The sequence below is a fragment of the Sugiyamaella lignohabitans genome, chromosome B (assembly GCF_001640025.1).
Source record: "Sugiyamaella lignohabitans strain CBS 10342 chromosome B, complete sequence".
Classification (NCBI taxonomy): Eukaryota; Fungi; Ascomycota; class Dipodascomycetes; order Dipodascales; family Trichomonascaceae; genus Sugiyamaella; species Sugiyamaella lignohabitans.
In genome coordinates, this window is record NC_031674.1 from 4,554,460 (window position 1) to 4,569,595 (window position 15,136).

The window sequence follows — 15,136 nt, forward strand, 5'->3', positions numbered from 1 at the left end:
CCGTTAGAATGCGGCAGTGTTAGAATTGAATCTATATGGAGAAGTCAGTTGTCTAACGACCTTCAGCTTGGCAGTTCCTGTTTGGCAACTTGATCTACCCCTCTCTCGTAGATCAGGGGTGAGTTGAGTGAGCTAATTGTCGAGTCTCAGGTGTTAAAATGGACCCACCGATTTATAGCAGCAGGATCAATGAGCTTGAAATAGCTTAATAATCTATATCATCATCATCGATCGAGCCAGTTCTGGATATTGCCGCGTTGATTAGTTCACATTTTTCAAGCATCATCTTTTTTTTCAAAGGAGATGAGCATCCGGATAATAGAGATTTCAGGTGTCAATTGGCGGTTAAAATATAAACAACGGCCAGCGGTTTGATGCATAAGCAGTTTTCTGGGGAGAAAAATGCGCTTCTGTAGGTGATGCCCAGCATCTCTCGCGGACAATACCTTTTCGGAGCCAAAGCTAATTTTTCCCGACTTAATTATTGTTTCGGGAAATATACGTTCTGCTGGGGATTGTTTTGATGGGATAATCCATGCAGAATCCATGCAACCTTGGAAATGCCCTTTTTAATCTAGTATAACGTATGACGATCGACTAACAATAGTAGCAACAAAATATCCCAAACAGGAAGCAAAAGATCCAAGTCTACAATCGATATGCAGTGCTCATTTCGAGACGGGCATCTTCTTCTTCACAGCTTTCAGGGGGATTCATGTCCGTCAAAAAAGCCGACAATTGCCACACCCCCCAAAACGGCTTGCGAAGCGAGCACAACCAGGTCTGGGCGGAGCCCAGCCGCCGGAGGCACGTCCAACCAACCAAAAAAAAGCATAATACAGCACAAAGTTAAATAGTTAAATTAAATTAAAAGGATATTAAGAGTGTCATACAGCGCTAGCAACTAAAAAGCAAATAAATGAATACAAAAGCAAAAATCAAACAAATACTTTTTCAATTTATTGACTCTTGGATTTCTTCTCAATACGTTGAGCACCAGGCATGAAAATAGGCTTGAAAGTCAACCAAGAATTCTCCTTGGTGGCCACACCGGCGAGGGCATTGTACCAGGCAATGAAAGCAGTGATGATACCGAACCAACCACCGGCCTTGGTGACACCGACATGACCAGAAAAGTTACCAGCAGCAAGCAGAATGAAAGTGACGTCAAGGAAGAAGAACAGAGAGAAGAAGGCCACAGTAGATCGGATGGTGCACAACAACATAAGGAAGGTGAAGATAAACCAGCCAATAAGGTAGAATCCAAGAGCACTCTCAAGATCCTTGGGATCAGTATAGGCATCAAGAATACCAAAACTAGGGGTAAGAATGGCACCAAAAGACATCCAGAAACCACCATAAGAACTGAGGGCAGTAGCACCAAAAGTGTTCTCAACAACCATCTCCCACATACCAGCAAGCAATTGAATAGCACCTCCATAGAAAAAGGCCAAACCAACGACAATGTTTTGAGTCTGGACACCACGGGCTTGAACATTGACCAAAGAAAGAACGAAAGTGGTCAAGGCAAAGGCACACAAACCAAGAGGTGAGGGGTTGGCGAACTTTCTGGATGGAGCAGCGTGGAGAGAGGGGTTCAAAGTACCACCAAAAGCAGCAATCAATTCGTCTCTGTACACCTTTGTGTTACCAATGTGAATAAATTCATTATCGTCACCAGAGGTGATGATACGGGCCACGGCATGGTTGGTATCTTCACCGTGCTCGGCTCCATAAGGAGGCTTGATTGTGGATGCAGTGGGATTAGCTTCGATATCAGACATTGTTAATTATTAGTTGAGCTAGAAAATTACCGCAGATCTGGAATTCAAGTCCAATTGTATATTAGATCAGTAAAACAAAGTGATTTTTTGCTAGGGCGACCTGGCTTTATATAAATGTCATGGGGTTCAAAAAGCAGTTGACTATTTTTCTCAGCAAAAGCAATTATCCGATATGCATTCAAAGTGCATGCCCCTACTCCTGATCTTGCAGGTGGGGCCGGTATAAGGGAAAAACAAAAGTGCTGAGGCACAAAGAGAAAAAAAAACATGATTGTCTCGGAAAATACTGTGTATTCTCTGACTCTGGTCAATCCAAATAGGAACTGACTCGATGTATTGCTCTATATTACCATCATACATTAACTGCCTGTATCGTTATATAGCAAAGTATACATGAATATTACTAATGGTTGGTGTTCTTCGCCGACAGCCCCATAGTCATAATTAGTTGATGTGATCCGGTATACTGGTAGCGAAGTATCAACAACATGGACTTTCCATCGATTTTGGAGCGAACTATAGCCGTCGTGTTATTTACACCAGGATATACGATTCCGAAAACACGCGAGTGGGAATAAATGGTACGAAAAAGACGTCCCAACGAACAAACCGAACTAGAGAAATCTTGACCTGATCACATGAAGTTCAGGGTTTAATTTGCTTTAGATAGACATAGAACTATCATCAACTGGCCATATCGGGTTTAGAACGCGACAGATCTCGCTTTTGTCACAAATACGGACAGATGGTCTGCTTACTGGGATCACTCAGAACCGAGCAGTGAGCGCGGATTTAAGGGCTCAAATGGAATTTCGTCCACTACTTTAGTTTGGTTTCATAATTTGAGTCTGATTTGAGGCGGTGTCGTGACCCTGTGCTGCACATGATACTTGGCACCGAAAACGTACTCCTACTGTGATAGAATAAGCATGACAAGCATGATCCGGACCGATGGAGCTTTTCGCGGGGTAGAAATGCATGGACTAGCGGGGGATTGACGCTCTGGCAACCCGTCAACTCCCTTTTAAACTTATTGCCTAATACGAACGTTTGTCTCTTTACCCCTAAATAACGTCCGGAGAGATGGAGAAACGCATCCGAATATGGCGACCTCTGCTGTTAAGGAGGCGGCGCCTGTTAAAGTTCGTTTCGTATGGCGTGCGTTATAAGGATGTCGTTCCAGCGTAAGAGAATATGACCGTTATATGGGTTTACTAAGTTTACTAGTTTAGTGGTGCTGGTTGTGGGGCTTGTTTTTGTCTCCGACGGCTGGGGCTCCGCCCCAAACCCCGTGGCTCCTGCTTCGCAGGAGATTGCTGAAAAATCGGGCTGCCGTCGTGGCTTTGGACACTACTAAGGGGTACAGAATCAATGCGAGTAAAGGGGAAAAAGGGAGGTCAAGGGGTAAAGGACTAAGGATATAGGGGTCAGGAGGGGTTGGGCGGAGGAACGGGCTGTAGAGAACTCCTGTCATTTTCCGAGCTCCTAAGCCTTTACCCAAGAAAACCTCCGCACATCCGCAGCCTGTTTACTTTATCGGTGCACCGGATGTCAACTCTTTCTGATCTCAAGACACTTATCGGTTTACTAACTATCCGCATCTGTAATTGTCGGGCCAGGGGAACTCCGACTGCCGTGTTTTTTGTCCCCAGCAGCGGCTGTTTAATGCACCTGCAGTTCGAAATCCGGGGAAGTCATCGCTAGGTCTACGAAATCCGCGGACTTGCCCACAGCCTCGGCAGTTTTATCGAAAGTATATAACTAAGAGTTAGTCCATTCTAGCTTAGAAATCGAATATTTTCGATTTTTTTCTCCTTGGTGTATCTTTTGCACTCTATTAATATTCAGCAAAATCATGGTCCAGTGAGCAATAGTATTTTTTTTGTTGATACTTGTTGTCTTGTAACATGTTCTTCACGACTTGAGCGTAGTCTTGGTACTGTGTCAAGTTATAACATATGAGCTGACAGAAGCTACACATCAGACAGATAACGTGCATTTGCCAACTTTTAATTTAGCTGGTTACTCTACAGACTAAAGACATACCATCGTCTTCTCATGCAACTCAACATTGATATCGATGTCACTGACACTATTCACTCATAATCACGTTCATCTTCCTGTCACTGACAAAAACTAAAACAATATCAATTAACTATGGACTAAAATATAAATACGAAACGGAAGAGAGAGAGACATTAGTTAGCCTCCTCATCCTTGGGAACATGTTGGGCACCAGGCATAAATAGAGGACTGATTCTGAAATAAGTAGTCTCGTTTGTGCACAAAAAGGACATTGCCATATACCAACCAAAGGCAGCAGTAGCAAAAGAAAAGCCACCACTGGCATGGATACAAGTGGTGTTAGCGGAATAGTAACCAATGGCATTTAACAAGAAAGATGCTGCAATGGTGATAAACATCAGGAATAGTGGCCAGGTTGATCGGATAGTACAGATGAGCATGAGGAAACTGAAGATGAACCAACCTGTCGAGTAGAATCCAAGTGCATTATATAACATTGCGATATTTTCTCCATATGCCGCTTGGATTCCGAATGCTGGGGTACTAATGGCTCCATACGACAAGTAGAAAGCACCATAAGAAGCAAATGTACAACCACCGAATGTGTTTTCAGCAACAATCTCCCACATACCCACAATAACTTGAATCATACCACCATAGAAAAATGCCAAGGCCACCACAATATTGGGGACTGTTACGCCTCTGGCATTAATATTTACCAATGCAAGTACAAAAGTGGTGAGTGAGAAAGCACATAATCCAAGAACTGAAGCATTACCAAACTTTCGGGTCGGGGCTTCACGAATACCAGCGCTCATACCAAACGCCTCAATGAACTCATGTCTATGCACTTTAATATCTCCAATGTGAACAATTTCATTATTAGTTCCTGAAGTTCTGATCCTGGAAATTGTGTGGAAGGCTTCTTCGTTAGAGGCCGACCGGTCGGAATTCATATCTTCCAATTGAGTGACTGTATTATCCTTGGGATCCATTATGGGCTTTCACTAGGGATGTTTCTCAAACTTGTGTTTACTTTATAGAAGTGATAACGTGATAAGAGGTGTGATAAGATAAGTTGCTGCTGCCTATCAATGTGTAGATTGCAAAAGATTAACAACTTTAACAAGCATGATAATCCAGTCTTTTTATATTTGTGGGAAATATGGGGGTAGCATTGGCGAGAATCATCAGAACAAATGCTCTTCGATATAACATTGCCCAATTTGGTTAATACCTAAGGAGGGGAAATATCATCAGGGGGGCAGTTCTGCAGCAACGCTGTACCCCGCGTTTTTATCAGACTTCTGTATGTCGGTCGATACATGGTCACAGGTATTAACGGGTGGATGGCATGAGGTGGCTTTAGCTATCTCTTCTCGACTGCTTAAGGCGGATATACCGGAGGACATGAGTGCAAATCAATATTGAATAAAACATGAATAAGGTTTATACTGTATCAACAGGCCAACACAAAATGATCCTGAGACTAAAAATGGTTGTCCGACAGTTGTAACTACGGTCCTTAGGGTGTTAGTCTGAGATCTATTACCCCGCAAACTGTCCCACCATCCCACCATGTCAATTGTAAGAGCATCCTGTCATCCCACTATCATATCACCCAGCCGCCTCAAAATCCCGCTATATTACTATCCGTTATTGTACGCAACAGTCATGTATAGTGGGATATTCAACAAGACCGATGCATGGACTTGGCGACAATTTTGCTATTTAGAGTGGGGCAGAGGGGGGTCAGCACAATGGAGGGGTACCGCTGCAGATGTAGTAGTAAGTAGTGACATCCAAGCAGCGTAAGTAGTGCAAGCTAATGGACCAGTCTCGGTATCTGATAATAATACTACCGTTCTTGAGCTCGGATCTCTAATCAAGTGGTATAGCCGAATCGATTAGTTTTTGATTTATATATTCACAGCATTTTTTGATATTTGTGTTCGAGGACTAATAATCTTTGACAACCCAGCCTGTTAGGGACACATCTCAATGCTGTATGAATGTGTTTCAGGATGAATGGATAAATTACTGGTGGCCATTGACTGACACCCCTCGCTCCTAATACAGGCTCTCATGCTAGCAGCTGGTGCCGAAACTCTCCTAGTCATCCAATAAACAATATATTTTGAACCCGAACGGTCGTCTAAAACTTCACCCGATCCTGTTACCCCACATTGATCTGCGGATCTCTGGCCCAATGTGTAATCGCTTATCCGAGATTAAGTTTACGAACGTTGTCAATAATGAGGGGTAAATACTCGTAGTGCGGTTAAAAGGACGATTACTACCGGACTGCAAATATCTGGAGATAAGGGATCAGAAAACCAAAATGGCAGGTCAACCCAGGTACAAGGACTGCCTGACCTGTTTCAAACTGTTCAACTGATCTTGGCATCGCAACTTCACGAAGCTAAAAAATCATTTCGTATAGAGCTAGATAATTCTTAGGATCGAGCGGAAAAAACGTATACCGAAGAATCTATATACGACCGACCGAGGACATTAGTTCCTAATCACCGTACCACACCTGTATAGCGCTACGACCTCGCTCACTCCTCCGTAGGTGAAATAAATGGTGCTATTTCTATGGTCAAAAATTCGAGTCCAGAACCAGACCCCCACTTCGGTATTATAATAGACTGTCTTGCCCAGGCCTATGGACCCATGTCACATTGAAGGCGTCTGTCACTAATCGGGTATTTCGCCTATTTCGTACCACCGGCTCCAGGAACTCCTGGTGAAACCGTTCCGATTGTCAGTCGGATAAGTGTCCGGACCCACGATGCCGGAGATGGGGTGTCAGAGTGCCTCCGGAGGGTGGGGCTGCGCCCCAGACCCCATGGCCCCTCTCGCTGCAAGACGTTACGTCTACGGTGCCAACCACGATTTTGCATCTTCTGGGAAGAACGAAATATGATGATGAGATGGTGATAGGCGCACACTCTTGATGGGAGGGCGAGATCAGTACTTTTAACATATAGTATTTGAGACATAAGAGACAAGAATAAAAAGATCGGGCAATGCCCACATAACATAAAACGTAAACAGAAGCAACCAATTAAGCAAATATCAAGGGTGAGTTGATAGAATCATGAGGTGAAGTGTGAAGTGGAAGTGAAATCCGTGAATTGTGCGAGGAGAGGATAACATGTGGAATAGGTAGGAGGCAAAGGACATTTTTCAAGGACATTTCTAGTCTTAAGCGATTCACATGATAGTGGAAATCTAATCTTTAGGAATTGGCACAGGAGGAGCGACTGTGGGTCTTGGAGGAGCTTGTGAGGGGTTGGTTGGGGGAACTCCAGGAGCTAATGAGGGGATAAAGGGGCCCTGAGTAGCAGTGCTCACTCCGGTAGTTGGAGGGGCCGGGGCAGTAGCCGAAGTAGTAGCACTGCTGGCTTCTCTATCACGCGAGTTCTCCTTGAGAGCTGTGAGTTGTCTCTTTCTAAATGCTTCATAGTGGGTGTGGGCGGTAGTATCAATGAGATCTTGCAGATGGGTGCTGATAAGGAAGTTTCTCAATGAAGAGAATTCACAATGAGTCTCATCTTCAACATTGATAACACCCCATCTGTTCTTTCTACCACGTACCTCTCTACCATTGACAAGGACAGTGCGGTCGGATCCGACTATGGCAAAAGGAATCTGGCTCTTAATTCTATCATTCAATGCGCGTTCGTCTTCGTCATACTCATCATTAGGATAAGGATAGATTTTCAAATTATGGTGGGCAATCTCGGCTTGGATGGTCTGTTTGAATTGAGCCCGTTCGTCTAAAGTCAAAGAGTCTGATTTGGCAATAACTGGCACAACATTGGCAATTTCAGTCAGTCTTTTCAAAACAGCAATATCAATTGGTTTCAAGCCATGACCAGTAGGTTGAATAAAAAATAAAACGCAGTGAACTCTAGTGTCAACAGGATATTTCTCTCTACTGGCAGTCAGCTCTCTACGGATATAACTGGCTTGTTGATCATAGATATATTTGACAATTGGTTCCCAGCATTTTTCATTATTAACTTGATCTCCGTACCCTGGAGTATCAATGATATTAAGTTTGAGCTTGACTCCGTTTTCTTGGATATAGCACCTCTCGACCTTGATTTCAGGGGTACGCTCCACAGCTTCAGTGGGATTGGTTCGACCATAAGAAGTCACTAATGGAGAAGCAAATAAAGTATTAATCAAAGTGGACTTTCCAAGACCAGATTGACCAACAACCATTAAATTGAATTGGAATCCACGCTTTAACAACCGTTTTTCAATTTGAGACGTGATAGAGTCAAAGCCTACGTGGCTTGATGGAGTCACTAACATCCTCTCCTCGGTACCTGGTTCAACAGTAGTAGTAGACATCTTGGAATAAATAGCAGAATAAGGGCGACTTCGTGGCGGTACTAGCGGTCGCGCTGAATCCTGTCGGGCCGTCTCAAGTTTAACTGTCGGCGGTACTGGCGTAGTACTGTATGCTTTCATCTAATAAAAGTTCCTCGCGTGTTCTTAAATACTTGTTTATGCGTACGTGTTGTACGGCGCTATGTGGGTGTGCCTTACCTGATACTATGTTATCTGCCGTTGTTTACAAAATAAATCAATGTCCGGGGTAATCAAGCTGGGTTGGCTAATTATGGCACCAAAAGCCCTTAAAAATAATTTTCTAAACCTTCACGGAGCACCAAATGCACTTCTGACTTTTTTAAATCCAACTCGACACACATGCCTGTATTTTTATTATCTCCTCTCACCCCTCCCGTAAAATAAGCTTTTACCCCAACCATGAGTCCACGTATCGAGCACGCTTCTAAAACGACATATTTTAAGCCGTGCATTCAGGGGTAACTAAAACCTCGGTCAACAGACACTTCCAGAACTGGACTCTAGCGGGAAGTGTGAAATATCACGAGGGGTTCCGATCATATCAATTAAATTCTAATCATCAATTAAATTCTAATCATCAATTAAATTCTAATCAATTGAAATCTAATTATTACCAGTCAAATCGAAGCTTCAAAATCGGTATACGACCGGTGCACCGAATCACCCCTGTTCTGCATCCATTGAAATAGGGCAAATAGAAACAATGCACATGAGGTATTATCACGAAAAAAAGGGCAATCATTGGACATACCAGGGCGGTCAGACTGAAACAATCTCTATAACAGGTTCAATGCACGTCCTGAATTATTTAGCCATTCATATTTTGATCAGAAATGGTTTTATGAAACAGACATACAGACGACAGACCAAAAAGAAGCAGTCTTCAAGACCACCGGACAACGACTCGAATGTAGCCAGAGGAGCGACCAGGGTCTGGGGCGGAGCCCCAGCCGCCGAATGCATGTTGCACCATATGAAGTGTCGGAGGTAGGGGTATATCATGTGATGCGGTTCACGAACATTGAAAAAAATGAATAGTGACTTTACAAGTCAGAGCACAGATTCCAGACTAACCGGCTAGTCATACACAACAAGAATGCTGGCACAGTCAATTTTCAGAGCCACGGGGATCATCAAGGGTTTCAACATCCCAACGGGATTGTCTGGACTTTTACCTAGACTGGGAGAACAGATTGGACTGGGCATTCGACTCCGTCTGCCAGGACTTGGATCAGAAGAAGCTGAGTCTAAAGTGTCAGAAGGAACATACCTGGCAGCACCCAAAAAGAAGGTTTCACACAGAAAAAGACGTCAGAGACAACTGGCAGGAAACAAGCAGGTCAAAGAAATCTTGAATTTGAACAGATGCCCGTCCTGTGGCCATGTCAAAAGAGCACATACCCTGTGTATGAACTGTGTTAAGGAGATCCAAAGAGTATGGAAACTACGAGACAAGGCCGCTTCAGAGTCCAACACACCGGAAGGATCGGTTTATAGTGATAAAGACATTCCCGCAATCGACCGACGAGTCCTCTATCCCGGTAAGAGGCAATCTGCATATGATAAGAAGCTGAAGGACAAAGAAGAGTATCTGTATAGGCGGCCACGGACTCTTCCATATACAAAATCATCTTCATCATCCAAATAGGCCTGTAAATTATAATGTAAATAGTCGTCATGATCTCAAAGTGGAGACACCTCTTCCCAACGAGAGAAACTCTTTCCCAGACCCAGGAACTCCGTCCTCAGATTCCAGGACGTTTCCTCGAGAGATTCTCTTCCTGTCTTCGACGTAACGACTCGAGCGGAGCGAGAGGAGCCATGGGGTCTGGGGCAGAGCCCCAGCTGCCGGAGGCAGTCAGGGACTCTACGAACGGCTGGAAATTTTTCAGGATCGGCATGTTCTTCATGTTCTCAGGGGAAGCTGGGGTCAGAACCTGCCGGTTGATAGAACAATAGAAATGGTTGAGGCCGTGGCTAACACCCAGAAGAAGCGGAAGCTGGGATCGCTAGATAGCTTTGTGACGAAGCATCCACTGGGAGTGCTGCCAAAGGGAAATGCGCTTATGCTAATGGGCGGTAATGACACTGCCCTGCGTTTACAGACACTGGGTCCGTATTTTGGCAGTCTACCAGAAGAGATTCTTATGGCGATTCTCCAGGAGATTGAATCACCTCTCGATCTGCTTCACACGGGATATGCTTGTAAAGCGTTGTATGCATATAGTTCGTTTGACGAGCTGTGGAAGTTGATGATGTATAATCAGAAACATGTACCCGAGGCATGGTATGGAAGCTGGCGACGGTCATTCTGGGGACTGGGCGCTGTTTCAGATGGACAAAAAGATGTTGACAGTTCACGGATAGTCGACTGTAGTGGAGTTGTGTATTCAGATTTTCTTTTTAGACCGTTTCAATGTTCACAGATTGACTATACCAAACTCATTGGATCAGAAGAGCATATCAGTAAACGTCAGAATATCCACTGTTTTGAGAGTGAGTCGGAGATTTCATGTGAACAGTTCGACTCAGAATGGCATAATAAACCGTTTATGGTCCAACTGAAAGAGCGCATTGCCGACTGGACCATGGACCAGCTGTTAGAAGTGTTTGGCGACACTATCTTTTACCAGGAGTATATGAGCTGGAAGCTGAAAGTGTATGCCCAGTACATGGAAAGCAACCAGGACGAGTCGCCATTATATTTATTCGATTGTAAATCAAGTGCATTGAAAAGTTTGAAGTATCAGGTTCCACTGGCAGATATCTTCGACAACGAGAGAGACTGGTTCAACCTGTTTGGCAACCAGCGTCCAGATTACAGATGGCTGATTATTGGCTGTGGCCGTAGCGGATCCGGGTTCCATAAAGATCCCAACGGAACCAGTGCATGGAACTCGATAGTCAGTGGAGGCAGTAAATACTGGATCATGTTCCCACCAGACTCTCCACCCCCAGGCGTGACGGTTGACGGAGAACTCGAAAGCGAGGTCACTGCTCCCGTATCAGTCGCTGAATGGTTTCTCGGCGGATTTTATGAGCAAGCGAGAAGACAGCCTGGGTTTCACGAAGGAATCTGCCATGTCGGCCAGGCCATGTACGTTCCAGCCGGCTGGTGGCATCTGGTGGTGAACCTCGACACCAGTATCGCCATGACGGGCAACTTCGTGCCCAATCCCAAACTACCATTCGTACTTGACTTCCTGAAGAACAAGTCCGACCAGATCAGCGGGTTCAAAAACGAGCTAGACTGCAAAGATGTCTTTGACAGACTCAAAACCCTCATAGCCTCGAAGTCTCCCGAAACGCTTGCAACAGCACTCGAAGGGGTCCAAAAAATCGAAAACGCCCGCAACAGTAAAGGAAAATGGCACACGCTCATCGACAGCGAAGAGAGCTCTTCTTTCTCCTTCAACTTCGACGAGTAAATCGAGCCCCCCCCCCTGTGCCTCCGGCGGCTGGGGCTCCGCCCCAGACCCCGTAGCTCCTGCTTCGCAGGAGTTGGCCCGGACCGTCGGTGCAACGACTCGAGCGCAGCGAGGTCTGGGACGGAGCCCCAGCCTCCGAAGGCCAGCTAGCAGTCCCGGGAAACCGCGTGAGAAGGAATTGACGAAAGAAAGTACATTAAATTAAGGGGGATAAATTACATTGGAAAATAGGTAGACAAAATGCAGTGTTCACATTACGATGCAGCACTTGCTGCCGGATTTTGGCTTTTCATTTTCGGTGGGTTGGGAAGAACGGCCAGCAGCACCGGTTACGGCACCAGCAGCGCCAGAGGCAGCTCCGGCAGCGGTGTTGACAGCTCCAGTGGCAGCACCAGAGGCGGTGTGGGCAGCGCCAGAAGCAGCTCCGGTAGCAGTGTTGGCAGCACCAGTGGCAGTATTAGTGGCCTTGTTAACGGCACCAGTAGCAGCGTTGCCAGAAGCAGGGGCTCCAGAAGAAGAAGTAGCAGCGGCACCAGCAGCTCCACCAGCAGCAGCAGCAGTACCAGTAGTGGCACCAGTGGATTCGGAAGTAGAGGCATGAGCAGCAGCACCACCGTGAGCTCTGACAAGAATCTCACCAAACGACTTTCCTTGGATCTCAGCAACCTCCTTCTCAGAGGCAGATGGTTGACGAGAACCGTCGGCACCAGCATAAGCACCAGCACCCCATGGACTGCCTCCGTGAACACTATCTAAACTGCTGAGTTGAGCAAACGAGTTCTTGTATCCAAGAGGAACGTAAAGCAAACCGTGGTGAGCAAACGATGACATGGAATTTCTAATAGTCACCTCTTGACCACCACCGGGGGTACCAGTGGAAACGAATTGACCGTAGTACTTGCCATATAAGGCACCAGTGGCCCACAGACCGCCAGTAGCATCCCAGAACGAACTGAATTGAGAGGGGAAAGTACCGTAACGAGTTGGCAAGCCAAACAAGAAACCGTCGAACTTAACCAAGTCATCTTGGGTGATGATAGGGTAGTTGGGCTTAGGAGCTGCGTGGATAGCAGTGAGGACCTCGTCGGGCAGAGTCTCAGGCAACTGGAACATCTGTGCCTCGACACCAGGGACTTGTTGAAGACCCTTGAGTTCTTCCTCAGCTAGCTGAACAATGTGTCCATAGGTGGAGTAGATGATAATCTGTAAGCAAAGTTAGTAATCTGGTATATAATTGGTGACTGGCTATAGTGCAGAGACTCTTTGTAAAAAAAAACAGTTGTCTGTGCATATGACATGGACATGTACATTAAATGAACCTTAGTCGGTTTAGTGTGAATATAAGACAGTTTCGAGCATGAGACAAATGCAAAAAATATCAGTATAGATTTTAGAAGACAGTAACCAAAAAGTTATGAAGTTATAGCTTCATAACTTCTTAATACTATTTAAACACTCCAGTCTGAGATAGAAAACTCCCGAGACAATAATTAACACATCTCTAACGAGTAGCATGTAACATCAACAAAGACCCTCAGAACCAGTCAACAACACTCAATATCACATATAATCACCAAATAATGTCAATTTTCATTCGATTCATAGTCAATACCAAGTTCGAAAATCAATTGTCATTATACGACAAATATCAAAATTGTAAAAGTCAAACAAAGCCCCATAGACAATCCTTTGTCATGAACAGCTGCACAGACCAACCAGGAACATTCGGAGTCAAGTAACAATTGTACATAATAAGCCAAGACACATTATAATAATACTTACGGCAACTTTGACGACCATTGTTAACTTGAGACTTGACCAAAAAAAAACGTCAAAAATAGAATTGTCACAGTATAAAGTAATAACAAGGTGGAATCGCGAACTTATTACCCTTTTAAATGTATTACTGAAAATGTTTATTCGATGCAAGGAAGAGCAAAGAATATAGGCACCCCTCGTTGATTAATAAATAAGACCAGCCGCCGACGCAGTTCAAGCTGCAAGTTCAAGCTTGGTGCATATCAGGCAATTGTCAGACAGTTGGGATATAAATAAGTTCCGGGCTAGGGTCGGATCGATGCGGAAAAACCACTGCGATTCTATGCAACGGAGCGCCCTTACATTGTGGAGCTGAAGCAGAGGTATGTAAGTATCATGTATGAGCATGTAAGAGTAAGCCGTTACCATCATTTTTGGTAAGAGCCCGCTACGGACCGGAGTGATGCGGGACCATGACATCGGATAAAGAACCTGAGTTCTGTTTAGAGGTGAGTGAAGGAACTAGGTCGAATAGAGAGAAGATGAATAAAAAACATTAAGACATGACAAAGAAACAGATTTAGAAGTAGTGCAGTGGGTAATACTTAGAAGTAGTGCAGTGTGGGTAATCCTAACAGGGGCTGTATAGACATGGCTGAAGACGTACAACGAGAGAATAAGGTAACGAAGCACGTTAGTAATAAAGCCATACTAGGTAGGATCACGTAAGAACTATGCTCGGAAAGCCTATTTCCAAGGTTATCGTGGTCAGTAATGCCGTTCCATGCAGTTTATGCTTAAAGCAGGTTGTCAACTGGTCAACTGGAACACGGGCCTATCCGATCAATCAAGCTAGCCATCTGTGTCCAACCCCTCGCCAAATGTTACTGTGCACTATTGACTGTGGGTATTCCTGCCGAACATGTATCATCTCGAATGGGATTATTAATTCACTGTTCGAGCTAACAGACCAATCAATCCACCAGTCACAAATCCATCCTCAGCTAAAGAATCAGTAAGTCAATCGACCAGTCAATCAATCGAGTCCCTGTCAGCTCGTGCCCTACATGACACAACATGCTATGGGGCCGTCGGCAGAACGACTCGAGCGAAGCGAGAGGAGCAGCGGGCTGGGGCGGAGCCCCAGCCGCCGGAGGCATGCACCCGCACCCTCGCGTCTAATGTATAAAATAAACGAGTATCCCCAGGCTCAATTCCATATTTTGCCTGTCACTACTTTAGCAACCACATTTGTCAGCGGCAGTTGAAGACTCGCTTGTCGGGGATTTCGCCAGTCAAGGACACACATGCATAAGAACCCTGGATAATCTTGGCTAGCATTCAGCATCGGCACGCCGGGAGCGAGCAGTAGATATGTTTATTATTTCCCCTTTTCGAGCTGCATTTACTAACCCATGAATAAGAAATTTGTAATGGACAAACCGGGCCATCGACGCATGGTGGTTCATGCAAATTGATAGAGTTTAGGGTTCTCAGAAAGATGGTTCCGCGAGGTGACAGATCGAGGACCACCACTGCTAGTTAACCAACAAGCCGTGCATTTAAATTCTAAAGCGGACAGGGTCAGGCCGGACATGTTAGGAACCACAAGTAAAACCTTAGTTCAAGGGTATAGAACGGCTTTTTTATGAGACTTGAAGGAACCGTAGCGTGTCAAACATTCCGCCCTTCCCCCTGGCTGGCCGCCGGTTCGACTGGCGTTGCTCCCGTGACGAACATACAGTAGCAATA

The 15,136-nt window shown here is 45.1% G+C and overlaps 6 protein-coding genes across 6 annotated transcripts; 2 read left to right on the forward strand and 4 right to left on the reverse strand.

The window, feature by feature from the left end:
• Nucleotides 1-959: 959 nt before the first annotated feature.
• Nucleotides 960-1,784, reverse strand: ATO2 (putative ammonium permease ATO2; the record flags this gene model as incomplete). Its single annotated transcript, XM_018880590.1, has 1 exon — nt 960-1,784. The coding sequence occupies one exon, from the start codon at nt 1,782-1,784 to the stop codon at nt 960-962; it is 825 nt and encodes a 274-aa protein (XP_018738395.1).
• A 2,198-nt stretch (nt 1,785-3,982) lies between these two features.
• Nucleotides 3,983-4,804, reverse strand: ATO2 (putative ammonium permease ATO2; the record flags this gene model as incomplete). The annotated part of the gene is made up of 1 exon (XM_018880591.1): nt 3,983-4,804. One exon carries the CDS (start codon nt 4,802-4,804, stop codon nt 3,983-3,985), a length of 822 nt encoding a protein of 273 aa, XP_018738396.1.
• A 2,242-nt stretch (nt 4,805-7,046) lies between these two features.
• CDC10 (septin CDC10) lies at nt 7,047-8,177 on the reverse strand (the record flags this gene model as incomplete). Its single annotated transcript, XM_018880592.1, has 1 exon — nt 7,047-8,177. One exon carries the CDS (start codon nt 8,175-8,177, stop codon nt 7,047-7,049), a length of 1,131 nt encoding a protein of 376 aa, XP_018738397.1.
• A 1,117-nt stretch (nt 8,178-9,294) lies between these two features.
• Nucleotides 9,295-9,846, forward strand: MRPL32 (mitochondrial 54S ribosomal protein YmL32; the record flags this gene model as incomplete). The annotated part of the gene is made up of 1 exon (XM_018880593.1): nt 9,295-9,846. The coding sequence occupies one exon, from the start codon at nt 9,295-9,297 to the stop codon at nt 9,844-9,846; it is 552 nt and encodes a 183-aa protein (XP_018738398.1).
• A 313-nt stretch (nt 9,847-10,159) lies between these two features.
• AWJ20_3566 (uncharacterized protein) lies at nt 10,160-11,626 on the forward strand (the record flags this gene model as incomplete). Its single annotated transcript, XM_018880594.1, has 1 exon — nt 10,160-11,626. The coding sequence occupies one exon, from the start codon at nt 10,160-10,162 to the stop codon at nt 11,624-11,626; it is 1,467 nt and encodes a 488-aa protein (XP_018738399.1).
• A 249-nt stretch (nt 11,627-11,875) lies between these two features.
• Nucleotides 11,876-12,739, reverse strand: PST2 (Pst2p; the record flags this gene model as incomplete). Its single annotated transcript, XM_018880595.1, has 1 exon — nt 11,876-12,739. One exon carries the CDS (start codon nt 12,737-12,739, stop codon nt 11,876-11,878), a length of 864 nt encoding a protein of 287 aa, XP_018738400.1.
• Nucleotides 12,740-15,136: the final 2,397 nt, after the last annotated feature.